The sequence below is a fragment of the Pan troglodytes genome, chromosome X, assembly GCF_028858775.2.
Source record: "Pan troglodytes isolate AG18354 chromosome X, NHGRI_mPanTro3-v2.0_pri, whole genome shotgun sequence".
NCBI classification, from domain to species: domain Eukaryota; kingdom Metazoa; phylum Chordata; class Mammalia; order Primates; family Hominidae; genus Pan; species Pan troglodytes.
In genome coordinates, this window is record NC_072421.2 from 116126352 (window position 1) to 116140645 (window position 14294).

Sequence of the window (14294 nt, forward strand, 5' to 3'; positions counted from 1 at the left end):
CTTTCCACTTGTGCCTTCTAAATTTTTCTCCAAGCCACCAAATATCTCCACTAATCTGTCATTCCAAATCCTTTACTTTTTTTTTTTTTTTTTTTGAGACAGAGTCTAAGTCTGTCACCCAGGCTAAAGGGCTAAAGTGCAGTGGCATGATCTCAGCTCACTGCAATCTCTGCCTCTTGGGTTCAAGTGATTCTCCTGCCTCAGCCTCCTGAGTAGCTGGGACTACAGGCATGCGCCACCACGCCCGGCTAATTTTTTTTGTACTTTTAGTAGAGACGGGGTTTCACCATGTTGGCCAGGCTGGTCTTGAAATCCTGACCTCAAGTGATCTGCCTGCCTCAGCCTCCCAAAGTGCTGGAATTATAGGCATGAGCCACTGTGCCCGGTCCCCAAAACCCTTTGCTTTCGTGGTCACCCCTTTTCCAAATATGCTCCAGTTTACCAGTAACCCTATTAAAATACAATGTCCAAATTATACACTTTATAGTCTGCCCAGTGGACTGTTAACTTCTGCCCCCATCCATGTTCTGTATGGCCCAAGATCACCTTTGCACTTTGGCTGGCCACGTAATATTGTTGGGTAGCAGGTTAAACTGTGTCATTTACAGCTTCCTCTGCAAATTCCCCCTATGAAATGCTACAGCCAATTTGTCATGCCTGTCCTGTGTTCCTGAGGACGTTGCTTTTAAGCTTTTCTAGTGGCTTGCTTCCCTGTGACTCCCAGTCATGTCAACTGGCTGAATGTGGATACTACACCTACCTGAGTGTCAGGCTGGTCTCACTTTACAAATACAGTATCTCATGCTTATGCTCCCTCCACATATATTTGACAGCATTATTTGGAAATATTTCACTTCTCTGTACTCTTTGCAGCTCAAGTTTCCCTAGGGCTTCTGGTCACACACCTTCTTCTAGCATTGCCCTGGTTCTAAGGAGGAGAACTGAATCATGTTAAGACTTTACCAGGCTGGGCGCCGTGGCACATGCCTGTAATCCCAGCACTTGGGGAGGCCGAGGCAGGAGGATCACTTGAGTCCAGGAGTTTGAGACCAACCTAGGCAACATGGGAAAACCCCATCTCTAAAAAAATGAAAAATTAGCTGGGTGTGGTGGTGTATACCTGTAGTCCTGGCTAATCTGGAGGCTGAAGTGAGAGGGTCACTTGAGCCCAGGAGGTTGAGGCTACAGTGAGCTATGATCATGCCACCGCACTCTAGCCTGGACTACACAGCAAGACCCTGTCTCAGAAAACGAAAACAAAAAAGACTGTACCAGTTGCAGCTGTACCAGTTGCAGCTATCTAGAATTATGTCACTTGGCTAGAGGTCATGGTTACAACAGTATGCTAGTAGCTTTTTTTTTTTTAAAAAGAGTCACCTAAATACTAATTACTAGTATCTGATTTAGACTTTCACAGTGAGCTTTGTTTAAAATCAATGTAACATTTTATTCTGTTAATTCAGATTTCTTATCCTATATACGAATTTGTTTAAATGACACAGGTATCATATTCTGTTACAGGCATCCAGAGATGAGTTTCCATGTGGCTTTACTTCACCTGCCAATAGAGGGAGTCTGAGCACTGACAAAGACACCGGTAATTAAACCTTTTGGAGATGATACATTGCGTGGGTGTTTAGACATGTACCCTCTACTTCTCAGTATTTTTGATATATTTCATAATAAAGACCATACATAGCTTGATCTCTACTAAAGTTTAATCAAAATCTGACTCATACTTGCAGTCAAATTTATTTGCCTAGGTTTCCTTGTCTAAGCTTATTTAGAACATAGCTTGGCATACTGAGAAAATAGAGGATAATGAGAAAAATACTGGTTTCCGCTCTTCTTATCTGTCACCAGTTTTAAGCCAGATACTCCCATCTCTGGGCTCAAGTTTCCTTGTCTATAAAATTGTCTTTTAAATTGTGTGGCTTTATGTTACGGCTTCCAAGGAATTTCTTGTCATTTTGTACATGCTAAAGTGTTTTGAAAGGTGAAAAGTTGCTTCACTTTTACATGGTTTCTTATGGTGTTTTGATATAATAAACTTCACATTTTAGATGTCCAAGATCTATTCCCTATATTAATGTCTCTACTTAAATTAGTTCCGTACTTTTTAAATATTTCTGACAGTTCCCCCTCTTGCCAACAAGGGCTTGACTTTTTTTTTTCCCCCAGCTTATGGGTCTTTTCAAAATGGACATGGAATTAAGAGAGAAGATTCAAGAGGTTCCCTCATCCCAGAAGGAGCAACAGGATTTCCAGATCAGGGCAACACTGGTGAAAATGTAAGAACTTAAATATATAGGATGACCCTAGTGACACATTAGCCTGCAACAATTTTTTTATAGTATAAATATGAGCATCTGTACTCACCTGTAGTCCATCCTGGCTCTGCAAAAAGCATCCCATAATTCTTAGATATTTTAGCAGTATCTTCCTATAGTGGCAGCTGCTACTTCAATGTCTTAAACTATTTATAGAGAATAAGGCATTCATCCTCAAGAGTTCTAACTCTGAATATCTCCTTTAACCCTAGCACGCTATTTTAGTGAGGGGAAATTCAAGTTTAAAATATCTAATGTGTCTTGTTATTTAAAACGAAGGACATCCTGGCAGGATTAATGCAGTCTTTCATTCTTTTGTAATAGAGTAATGATATTAATTTGGGAGTAAAAAATATAGGTCCCGAAATTGACAATCTTAGGGTCCCAGCATCACTTAATCAGAATATATCCTCCCAACTCTTCTATCAAGTCGTTTCACGCCTACCATTAAAGTTTGAGATGTGACTGCCTTAAGGCAGAAAGACCTCATTTTAGACGAGTAAAGTTTTGCCATGTTGTTATGTAAAATCATTGAATCGTATAAAATTGTATTAGAAGGGACTATAAGAACAAGAAATTCCAACTCTCAATTTACAAATGAAAATTGGGATTATGACTTAGAACAAGCAGCTATGGCAGGACCATACTCGAACCCAGATTTTCTAATATGAGCACTTTTTCTCCTATATCATGGTGCTCTTAGTGTACATCAGCATCACCTGGAGGGCTTAAAAAATAGATGTCTGGGCCTCACCCCAGGGTGAGATTCAGTAAGTCTGGAATAGGGCCTGCTAACATGTATTTCTAAGTTCCCAGGTGATGTTGATGCTGCTGGTTGGGTATTGTTACCCTTGAGAACCAGTGGACTATACTTCCACTGGTTCCTTGGGCCTTTGGGTAAACAGTAATTTATTCACAAATGTTTCTCTTTTACACCATTTAGAAATTGTGACAACAGGTACTGTCATAGCTAAGGCAAATAAAGGTCAGAGAGGTTGAATGACTTGCTAGTAGTCACACAGTAGCTAGGCAAGCAATCAGAACCTAGGTCTGTTTGCTCCAAGTAAAAGTTCTTCCTTAGTAAATTCCACCCTAGTCAATGGTGCATCCCCAGTTTAGCTCAACTGAAAGTATTAGCTTTTGAATTTTTTAGATTATTGTTATTCTATTCATATAAATCCCCAAATAAGTCAGATCTTGTCATGCTTAATTTCTGATATTTTTTAAAAAGTCATTAAATAATAGGAACACATCAGTACTTTGTAGAGGTACTAATTTTGAAGTATTACTGGGTACTCCTAAGTGTAATTATCATAATATAATTAGCCCATTTTTTAATTTATTTATAGTTTTTAGAAATAGGGGCTTGCTCTGTCACCCAGGCTGGAGTGCAGTGACACGATCAGTGCTCACTGCAGCCTTGAACTCCTGGGCTCAAGCAGTCTTCCTGCCTCAGCCTCCTGAGTAGCTAGGACTACAGGCATGCACCATCACACCCAGCTAAATTTTTTTTTTTTTTTTTTTTTTGTAGAGACAGGTTTTGCTATATTGCCCAGGCTGGTATTAAACTCCTGGCCTCAAGTGATCCTCCCACCTGAGCGTCCCAAAACGCTGGGTCTACAGGTGTGGGCTACCGCGCCTGGTTTTATTAGCCCTTAAGATAGATTTTCTAATGTATGATTTGGAGGTTGGATTTTAATAAACTCTAAGGAAAGATTCAAATGAAAACGTTTAAGATGTTTCTTATGCTTTCACTCCATGTAAAAGCTATCTTTCCTTAAATAGCCATGATTATTTTAAAATTTTACCACTAAAACACATGGCATATGAGAATGAAACACAATATTCATGGCTATATCTTTGTGAAGACTCCAAGGTAATTTCTAGTGATATTACTAGCTATTACTAGGAAAGAAAGATTCAGCCCATTCACCTTCAAGTTGTGATATAAAATTTAGATTTATGTTTAGAATTTTCCCAAACAGATCTAATGATAAAAAAAGAGTTACTGAGTTAAAGGCTGTGGAAAATTGTACTGATACTATTTCACGAACATCCTGTCCTTATAGACCCGACAGAGTTCTACAAGGAGTAGTGTATCCCAGTATAACCGCCTGGATCAGTATGAAATCAGAAGCCTCCTGATGTGCTACCTGTATATAGTAAAAATGATTTCAGAAGGTGAGTTACCATCATATTAAGCATGGACTGTACTAGACATACACCCTCACAGGTTCACAAATTCATGCAACAATATTTGATCATCATCTGGAGGCAGAGCACATGCACATTATAAACAGTTATTTGGAGACTCTGACCTTAAAATGTTTCTTAAATTGAACCTCAAAATAGGTTCATGTCAGTCACACAAGTTCGAGTCTTTGAAATAATTTTAACATAATTTTGCAAATGAATTTCTAAAATGAGGCAATGGTTTTAGAAGTGCTAAACATTTTGTTTTCATGCAGAGCATTTAATTCATTAAATGACCAATGTAACTGAAAGGAAATAATAACCACCAGAATTCATATTTAATACTTCAGCTTTTATTTAACCCAGGATTTGACAAATAAGAAACAAAAAGACAGGAAGAGTTCTCGAAGGGTAGGGAATGTCATCATTATCTTTGCAGCAACACTGTATGATATTGTCTGGTACCGCGTTCTTTGTCGGGCTCTGTTTTTTCTACTTGGTATAGAGCCGTATTTACTAGTGTCACCAGTTCCCTTTACACTATATGATGGAATACAACCGAAGGACTTTCATAAACTGCATGTCCTCGGGAAGTAAAAGCAGGTTATTTCCAAATACCACATTTACTTAGACAGTTCCCTCCCTTCTCTTCCTTTTCGCAATACTTTTGCTTAAAAAAAAAATGCAAAAATGGAAAACATAAAAGCACCTGGGATCATCATAGTGATTGCTATCTTTTACTCATTTTCTATTTTTTTATTTTTAGTAATTATTTCGTTTTAAATATTTTATAATAATGCAGGATGTAAAGACATAAAATAAGTTGATATCTAAGTAGCTATAGAAACATTAAAATAAATAGCTAGATATGAGTAAATTCTAAAGTTCATTAATAAAATAAAAATAACTGGAATATTCAAGTTCTAGGAATGTACGATTTAGCATAAACATCAAACATGTTGTGGAATCTGGAAATTGCTAACATTTATGGAGTTTCTTCTTAAGGCAATGAAAATGTTCTAAAACTGTGGTGAAGGTTTCATTAGTCTTTGAATAAACTATAAACTATTGTAATATTGTGGGCTATTTATGTGGGCATTTTTATGATAAATGAATCTCTCAGTAAATGTTTTTTTTTAAAGAGAGGCCCAATCTTTATCTGTTCTCCACTCCCATTGCCACTTGACTAGCCTTAAAAAAAAATAGGTCCAAGAGATACATTAGAAAAAAAGCAGAAGTGAACAAAAAAGCGGTTGAATACCACCACAGCCCAAAGAATGAGGGAAAGAGAGAGAAGGTAGGAGGAGGGGAAAAGCTGCATTGCTGACTAGTTCTCTCCCCTCCTCCACTGTAGGTCTCACACACACATACACACACACATACATCACATTCTATACTAACCAGAGACAAGTCTCTGGTTGTTATTTTTAATGTCATGGGTAAAACCATGACTGTTTTTGTTTTGAAGATGGAGTCTCACTCTGTCGCCTAGGCTGGAGTGCAGTGGCAGGATCTCAGCTCACTGCAACCTCCACCTCCCGGGTTCAAGTGATTCTCCTGTTTCAGCCTCCCGAGTAGCTGGGACTACAGGCGCCCGCCACCACGCCCGGCTAATTTTTTTACTTTTAGTAGAGATGGGGTTTCACGGTGTTAGCCAGGATGGTCTCGATCTCCTGACCTCGTGATCCGCCCACCTTGGCCTCCCAAAGTGCTGGGATTACAGGCGTGAGCCACCACACCCGGCCCATGACTGTTTTATTTCTTGTGAACTTGATAGTTCCTCTTATTCTTGCAAATGTTGACCATGCTTGCTCAGTGGCAGTACTCTGTGCCGAATATTCAGTCTTTGTTAATTAGGTTTTGTAGTCTTCTGCTCTTGCTTTTTGATTTTAAAAAGCACATTTTCAATAACTAGTATACAGTCTATGTCACATCTGTTTATCTTTTATATGTATAAAGTCATGCTGTATATCTGTAAAGTCATATTCATTTTGTTCTAAGAAATGTCTTCTTCTAGATCCTTCTCAATGGATGTATTCTAATTACTTTGTCTTGTCCGGTAAATATTGTCTTAGTTACTCTATATGCATTTAAATATTTATCTCTTTCAAGTCCACAATCTTGAGGTCCTCTCTTGGCTTTCTTTTTTATTGAGTCATAAAACAGTAGCAACTTTAATGTCAATGAAAAGATGTTCTATCTCTACACTTTTATATGGATTCTGGAGAATAAATTTCATTCTCTACTTATAGCTGCATTTTATTAATTGACAAAAATTTGCTATTTCAAAGTCTTAGATTCATTTGCCAAACATTTTCAGGCCTTACTGCTTAGTTTATTATATCGTGAGAAAAGGAATAAGAGTCAGGAGTTACCAGTTACGAAGTCTGAATTGACAAGAAGACTGTTCTGTTGGAAAAGTAAAACATTGTTGCTTCCTTAAGAGAGAAGGTGGTGGGGGGCGGTGGGGGGGGGGGTGAGGGGGGTAGGGGGAATGGGGAAGCTACTTCCTCTTTCTTTGTGACTGTGTCTTCACTTTTCTCTTTCGCCCAGACTCCAAAAAGACACTCTCAGTATCACATTGAGGCTTATCGGCACCATACCCTGCACTTGTAGATTCATTAATATTCTCCGAAGCAGACTGTTCATTGGAAGGTATCTGGTTAGAGCTATCTCTCACTGCAAATTTGGTGTTAAAAGGAATAGCAACCACTGCTCTTCTTTTTGTACTAGATTTTAAAGTAGAGTCTAAAGGCAAGACATTCAAAGGGATTATTTTCTTTTCCTTTGCAAGAGGGCGATATGAGGTTATAGAATAATCCTCTGAAGTTTCCAGTAAAGTTTCAGATACATGAGTTGGGTATTCTCCTGGGGAGATAGCGGAAGGGTTCCATGATGCGCCAATCTGAGTTTCTTTTTGCGGGGAGACCTTTGTTTCAAGTGTCCCTTTTGGCTGGCCAATCTTGTCTTCATGAAGATTGAAAAAATCTTGAAATTCATACCTCTTTTGAGGACTAAGTGAAGTTGTTAAAAGAGAACTTGCCAGTGGCTTCTGGCTGGCAGGGTCTTCTATGTTAGGCTTAGTGTCATTAGAGGAACTTTTCGCAAAAGAGGTCTCTGGCACTTCAAAGAGGTCTTGACTAAAAGATGGAGCTGGAAACTCTGAACTTTGTTGCAGTTCCTTTGTGCTCATAGGTTTCATCTGCTTACTTTGTGACTGGCTTATCGATTTGATAGGCACATGCCTCTGCCTTCCTTGTGCAGGCTCCCTGACTGAAAAATCTGACATAGTCATTTGACTACCAGAAACGAAGTCATCACTACCAGAAGTCTGAAATTGTTGTTGCCTCATTATTATTTTAGAAAGCCTTTTATTTTCTTCTCGTAATTTATTTGTTTCTTTAGTGAGTTCCGCAATAAAGAAAAGATTTTGTTGTTGGATTTCATAATAGTCTTTCTCTAGCGCAAGCCTGTATGTTTCTGTCATTGAACAGCAGTCACAGGTTTTTGCCTTTAACTGATCTTTCAAGTCATTAATGGTGCTCTGCAAGACTCTCTGCTGTTCAGTCAACTCTTTAATTTTGGCTGTGGAGCGCGTCCGCCTCCCGTCTGACAACTGCTGTTTCCTCAGACTTGTTAATTTTGCCTGTAGACGCCGCAGCTCTTTATCATGGAGCTCTTTCAGCGCCAGCCATGTTTTTTTAAAATTGTCAGATTCCAAATCACATACACTAAGCCGTGATGATTCTCTTCCTGAAGATTTCTTACAACCTCTCCTCCCTCCTACACCCTTGTTCCCTGCCTGCATCATGTTTCACAGATTTGGAAATGGGAGGGATGGCCTCGTCGCTCAACAACAGTGCCGTTAAGAAAATGGCGGACTTGCCGTGGATTGGAGCTAGTTCGCTGTGAGGGCGAGCACTTTTACCCCTTTCACAGACCTTCTCCGAAGCTACCTTAGGACATGGGGCGAGGGAGATGGGTGCTCACCGTTGGACGGAAAGTCCCAGGTTTTCGCTGGAGAGGAGGCACCAACTTTTCGGCTGGAAGAGCTAACCCACAGGAGAGGGAAGCCAGCACCCTCACGCAGTGGCGCAGCAAGCTGCCCTTTGACCGGAGGCCGGAAACGCAGGGACTTCTGGGGGGGAACCCAAGCTTCTGTGAGTAGACACCCAGTGGCAGATAGGCGAAAGCGGAAGTCACTGCTAGCTTGATATATATTTTTTTAATTTAATTTTTTTTAGATGGAGTCTCACTCTGTTGAGCCCAGGCTGGAGAGCAGTGGCGCGATCTCAGCTCACTGCAACCTCCGCCTCCCGGGTTCAAGCAATTCTCCTGCCTCAGCCTCCTGAGTAACTGGGATTACAGGCGCGCCACCACGCCCAACTAATTTTTGTATTTTTAGTAGAGACAGGGTTTCACGATGTTGGTCAGGCTGGTCTCGAATTCCTGACTTCAGATCCACCCGCCTCGGCCTCCGAAAGTGCTGGGATTACAGGCGTGACCCACTGGGCCTGGCCTAATTTTTAAAACAAGTCAAATTTTGAGTCTATTTTCAGTTTTATTCTTGATGATTAGCATTTTGTAATAATTGAAACCTAGCAATATTCGTGGTCTTATAAAACAATTGGAAAATTGGAAGTAACTAAGTCGACCTCCCCTGTTCCCTCATCCTCCTTGCCCCTCCATAAAGCCAACATTGTCTTGTCTTCCATCTTTATCATTGAGAGGTTCTAGCTCAGTTGGGAATTAAGTCATTTGCCTGCTTTTGTGACACCTATGCGATTTTTACAGTTAGAGGAGGGTCTGCTGACACCATTAGCTCCATCAAAGTAGGATAAAAAAGGAGTGGAAAGTCAAGTGGTGGCACTGTTTGTTTTGTTTTGTTTTGTTTTAAATCTCACTAAGTAGGTGTGTTGGGGAAGAAATGGGTAAGAAAGAGAAGTATATGTGATAGATTTAAGAGACTTTTGTGTCTGAAATAGTTGTTCCACAGATAGATAGGACATCAGAATTTATAATGCAAAGGCAGAGAGAAAAAGGAAAGTTATCTGTCTCTCCTGAAGTTTAAAATTCTCTTTTTTATTTTTATTATTTTTTTTGAGACGGAGTCTCACTCTGTCGCCCAGGCTGGAGTGCAGTGGCACGATCTCAGCTCACTGCAACCTCCACCTCCTAGGTTCAAGTGATTCTCCTGCCTCAGCCTCCCGAGTAGCTGGGATTATAGGCGCTCGCCACCACGCCCAGCTAATTTTTATATTTTTAGTAGAGAAGGGGTTTCATCATGTTGTCCAGGTTGGCCTCGAGCTCCTGACCTCAAGTGATACGCCCACCTTGGCCTCCCAAAGTGCTGGATTACAGATGTGAGCTACCGCAACCGGGCTGAAGTTTAAAATTCTTAAACCTTTTTATTCACAGAGCCCTCTGAGTAGCAGGCAAAGGCATTTGACCTTCTCAGAAAAATGCACATAAACACACCATCTGGCATAAAATTTTAGGGAGTTCATTAAAAACACCTCATCTAAAGTAAAAACACAGCAACTTCCCTTACTCTGTCTTCAGAAATGATACGAAGATTGGGATAAGCGACCCAAAAGGACATACACAAAGCACATAAAAAGGATCATTGATGCTGAACTAATTACCAATTAAATGATATATTTGGAATTAATTCAAAAGAATACAGAGTGTATACTGGGCAGTGGGAGGGGAGAGGAGAATATAGATGAAACAAGATTCACCTTGAGTTGATAGTCCTTGAAGCTACATAGGACTTGGGGATTCACTGTGCTATTTGCTGTAATTATTTCAAGATCTAACACTTTATTTATTCCATTTTCAGATACTCTCTTAACTTACTGGAATAAAGTATCACCTCAGGAGCTCATAAACATTCTTATACTTTTAGAGTAAGTTATATTAATTTATCTTCATATACTTTCCCCTTATTTGGGGAGAATTCAACTGTTACAATTTTTTCTGTTTTTAATAGCTTATTTGCTAATAATGTAGAAAATGTTAAATTATTTTGATAATATAGAGCCTGACATAGAGGTTCTTTACCTGCAGACAGAAGAAAAATGTGAACGTGGAATACTTTGTATACTGCTGAAACTCTAGCTAATAATAAACCATCTTTAAAGCCCAGCAAAAGGCTTTCTGTGATCTGAAAAACTAGAAGTAGTATCAGCTGTCGTGCATCATTCATTTGGAACAGATGCTGGATTAGTGGAGCAGTGTAAATGATTGGAATTTAGAATTTGTACTTTCATGTAGAGCTGAGTAATTCTACCCACTGCAGAAATGTGTCTGTGTATTTGTGTGTACACACACACACACACACACACACACACACACACACGTGTATATGTATGTATTCCAAGACTCTTGGGGGGAAACCTAGTCTGGACATGGGAAGTTGTCCTATATTTCATCCTGAGCTATTTTTATATGATTATTGGAAGCTAAAAGAAAAATTACAGATAGAATGAAATGCAATAAATTTTTAAATAAATAGTACACATATATGATTTGTATGTGCATGTCTACAAAAACAAAGCATATCAATACAAAACCCTTGGATTAAAGTCTTACAAACTTTTACGGAAAATGTGAGAAGAATAAACAGCAGTTAAGATTTTTTTTTTAACTACTGTAATTGTACTGAAATATTTACTAATGAAAATATCTGATGTTGGGGATTTGCTTTAGAAACACAGGGGTAGGGAGGGTGGAGGGATATCAGGGGACCTATTCAGGGCAGAGGTCAAACAAGAATAGCCATGAGTTCAATCATTGTTGAATCTGGGGGATGATTGGGTATGTGGGAGTTAACTATGGTACTCTCCCTACTTTTGTACGCGTTTGAAATTTTTAATAATATAAACTATTTTAATGCTATTATTTAAAATGTAGAAATTGCCCCAATTTTTAGTGTGGAAGAACCTTTTAGAGATATTATTGACTATGCTGGCAGGCCAGGCGTGGTGGCTCACGCCTATAATCCCAGCACTTTGGGAAGCTGAGGCAGGAGGATCACTTGAGCCCAGGAGTTTGAGAGCAGCCTGGGCAACATAGTGAGACCTGATCTCTACAAAAAATAAAACACTAGCTGGGCATGGTGATGTGCACCTGTGGTTCCAGGTACTTGGGAGGCAGAGGTGAGAGAATAATTTGAGCCTGGGAGGTCGAGGCTGCAGTGAGCCGCGCAAGATCATTCCACTGCCTTCCAGCATGGGTGACAGAGCGAGTTCCTGTGTCAAAAATAAAAAATGACTGATGGAGACCTTTGCTATGATAAGTTACAGAGCATAAAGGGTGATTTGCATTGACAGGTTTTTTAAACCTGTCATTAAAATGGTATATGAAAACATGATGTAATTGTAGCAAATAAATGTAGAAAGAGAATATGGCAAGCCCGCAATTAATTATCTATGTATTTCTGTATAGCAAAACACTTATCATTATAATATGATTTAAATAGGCTATTCTTTGTAACTTATGACTTTTAAAATATCACTTGTTAATCTGTAGAGGATGTTAATATATTACTAACATGCTATTGTTTTTCTTTCTAGAGTATGCTTGTTTCACTTTAGATATATGGGGAAAAGAAACATAGCAAGGTAATTCCCATAGCACTGCAATTTCTACTTTTTCCTTCTCTTCCAACAGAGGGCAATCTTAGTCATGCCATGTAAAACCTAGGTTGTATACTTTGTTAACATTGGGATACCCGTGATTTAGTTAACATGTCCCAACTGAAAGTTTAAACGAATGGGAACTTTTACATTTTCAAGCTTCCCAAGGGGTGATGATTAAAGTGATATACAGAGTTTCTACCTTGTGAGATGCTTATCTTTTCTAAAGGAATCCAGAAGAGGCTAGATCCAGGGGAAGGCAGGAAATCATAAAGTGAGGACAACTGTAAGGTCTGTATTTTTATCTGAAAACTATCAATACTCACCTCAGTTACTAAGGCAAATAGAAATCCCCAACAGCAATTGGGACATAAATGATACATTATCTATTTCCTCTTTTTGCCGTGTAAGTCCTAGTGAAATAAATACTTAAGGAAATATTTGAGAGATTCTAAGGTGAAGAAGGTTACTTGCTTATTTCAATGAGATGTATTTTAGGGGTAGAGTTAGTCATTAAAGGAGCTCAAAAACAGTTTTAAAAAATGTTTAATTTTTAAGAGGCTGTGTGGATGGGGATTACTGTTCAGTCTCTGGAACGTCCTAAGGATAGGTAGTTTTGGTGGTGAGGGTTCCAATTTCAACCATGTTTTCCCATAAGTTGGAGCTGGTATGGCCATTGTTACCATGAACCTCAGTCTCTAGGATTCTGTCAACTCTCCCACTACATTTACTAGAGGATAAACAAACTATTTCTTCCTTAGTCCATGTATGACCCAGTTGTAATTTTTTAAATGGAAAAAACATTAAAGTAAAACAAAGAAAAATTTGTTCATCTTAGCAATGGACATGCTTACAGAGTAAAAATTTCTAATCCAAACTTACCTCAGGTTCAGAAACAGATTAGATTGGCATTCATTCTTGAACATCTGGCTCTAGGACTTTCCCCTCTCATTTCAACTCTTAGTGAACCTCTGGCTGTCTTCTTCCTACTCTTGCCCTTCCTCACCTCCTGTGAAAAGATTAAATCTTATTGGAGTGTTGGCCACTTATCTCTGATGTTTTTGAGAAGAAGGAGGGAAGTGGAAGCTCTTTCTAAATTCCTTAATTATATTCATATATGCTATTTTAAAGATACATTAAAACTTCATCCAGTTTCTAGTGACACTTCATTTAATCCTTGAGTGTACTACTATGTTTATGTGGAAACCTAATTTTTTTTAGTTAAAAAGATGATAACATTGAGATATGTTATTAGAGCACTCCAGTTCCTGACTTTAAAATTTATTTTAGGGTGCATGATGCCTGGCTGTCAAAACACTTTGGAATAGACCGAAAATCGCAAACCATGCCTGCTCTTCGAAACAGATCAGGAGTAATGCAGGCCCGGCTTCAGCATCTTAGTAGCCTAGAAAGTTCATTTACACTTAATCACAGTAAGTGAAAATGTGTGTGTGGTACCCATTTGACCTTAAAGAAGTCCTGGTTTAAATAATAAAAACTGAAGGTGATGGATACCATAAATACCTTGATCATTACACATTATATGCATGTAACAAAATATCACCTGTATCCCTTAAATATGTATGAAGAAAAGAAGTCCTGGTTTAAATTGCCAATATGATGGGAAATGATTTCCCATACATGTGTTTGCATCTCTCTGCTATGTATATAATCAATTTCATCATACATGACTATAAAATGATAAAATACACATGGATTTTTGAACAATTTTAGGTCATGATGTTTTCTTCTTAGTGTTAAAGAAACTAAATTTTTCCCATGGAATTGCTATTCTCATAATATTTTTATATTGAGTATTCTTCATTCCTACTGTTAAACTTTAATGCAAATATTGACATCTTAATATAATAGTATATGTAATATTTGTTTAGTTACTTTTGGTCATTTAATGATTAGGGAATGAACATGCTGAGTTGACTGCAGAAATCGGTGAACCCTAAATACTAGTTTGGCAAAGGTGTATTTCAGACAGGTTGAAGTATTGACAAGGCAAATAGGGCAAGGAGAGAAATCTTGCCCAACTGCGGAAGCTAGAGGGTTATATAAATGGAAGCTATCCTATGTAAAGCAAATATTAATAACAACTCAAAGAGTGAGAATGTTTTGTTTC

General features: G+C 38.7%; 1 protein-coding gene across 4 annotated transcripts in view; it reads left to right on the top strand.

Annotated features, from left to right (window-relative positions):
• Positions 1–14294, top strand: part of DOCK11 (dedicator of cytokinesis 11) — a 191259-nt gene that overhangs the window by 130717 nt on the left and 46248 nt on the right. For all 4 annotated transcript variants that reach the window (XM_016943352.4, XM_016943353.4, XM_016943356.3 and 1 more), the window contains 6 exons: positions 1522–1597; positions 2182–2291; positions 4400–4511; positions 10366–10432; positions 12101–12148; positions 13454–13596. In XM_016943352.4, coding sequence (XP_016798841.1) covers positions 1522–1597; positions 2182–2291; positions 4400–4511; positions 10366–10432; positions 12101–12148; positions 13454–13596 — 556 coding nt within the window. The remainder of the gene's footprint in view (positions 1–1521; positions 1598–2181; positions 2292–4399; positions 4512–10365; positions 10433–12100; positions 12149–13453; positions 13597–14294) is intronic.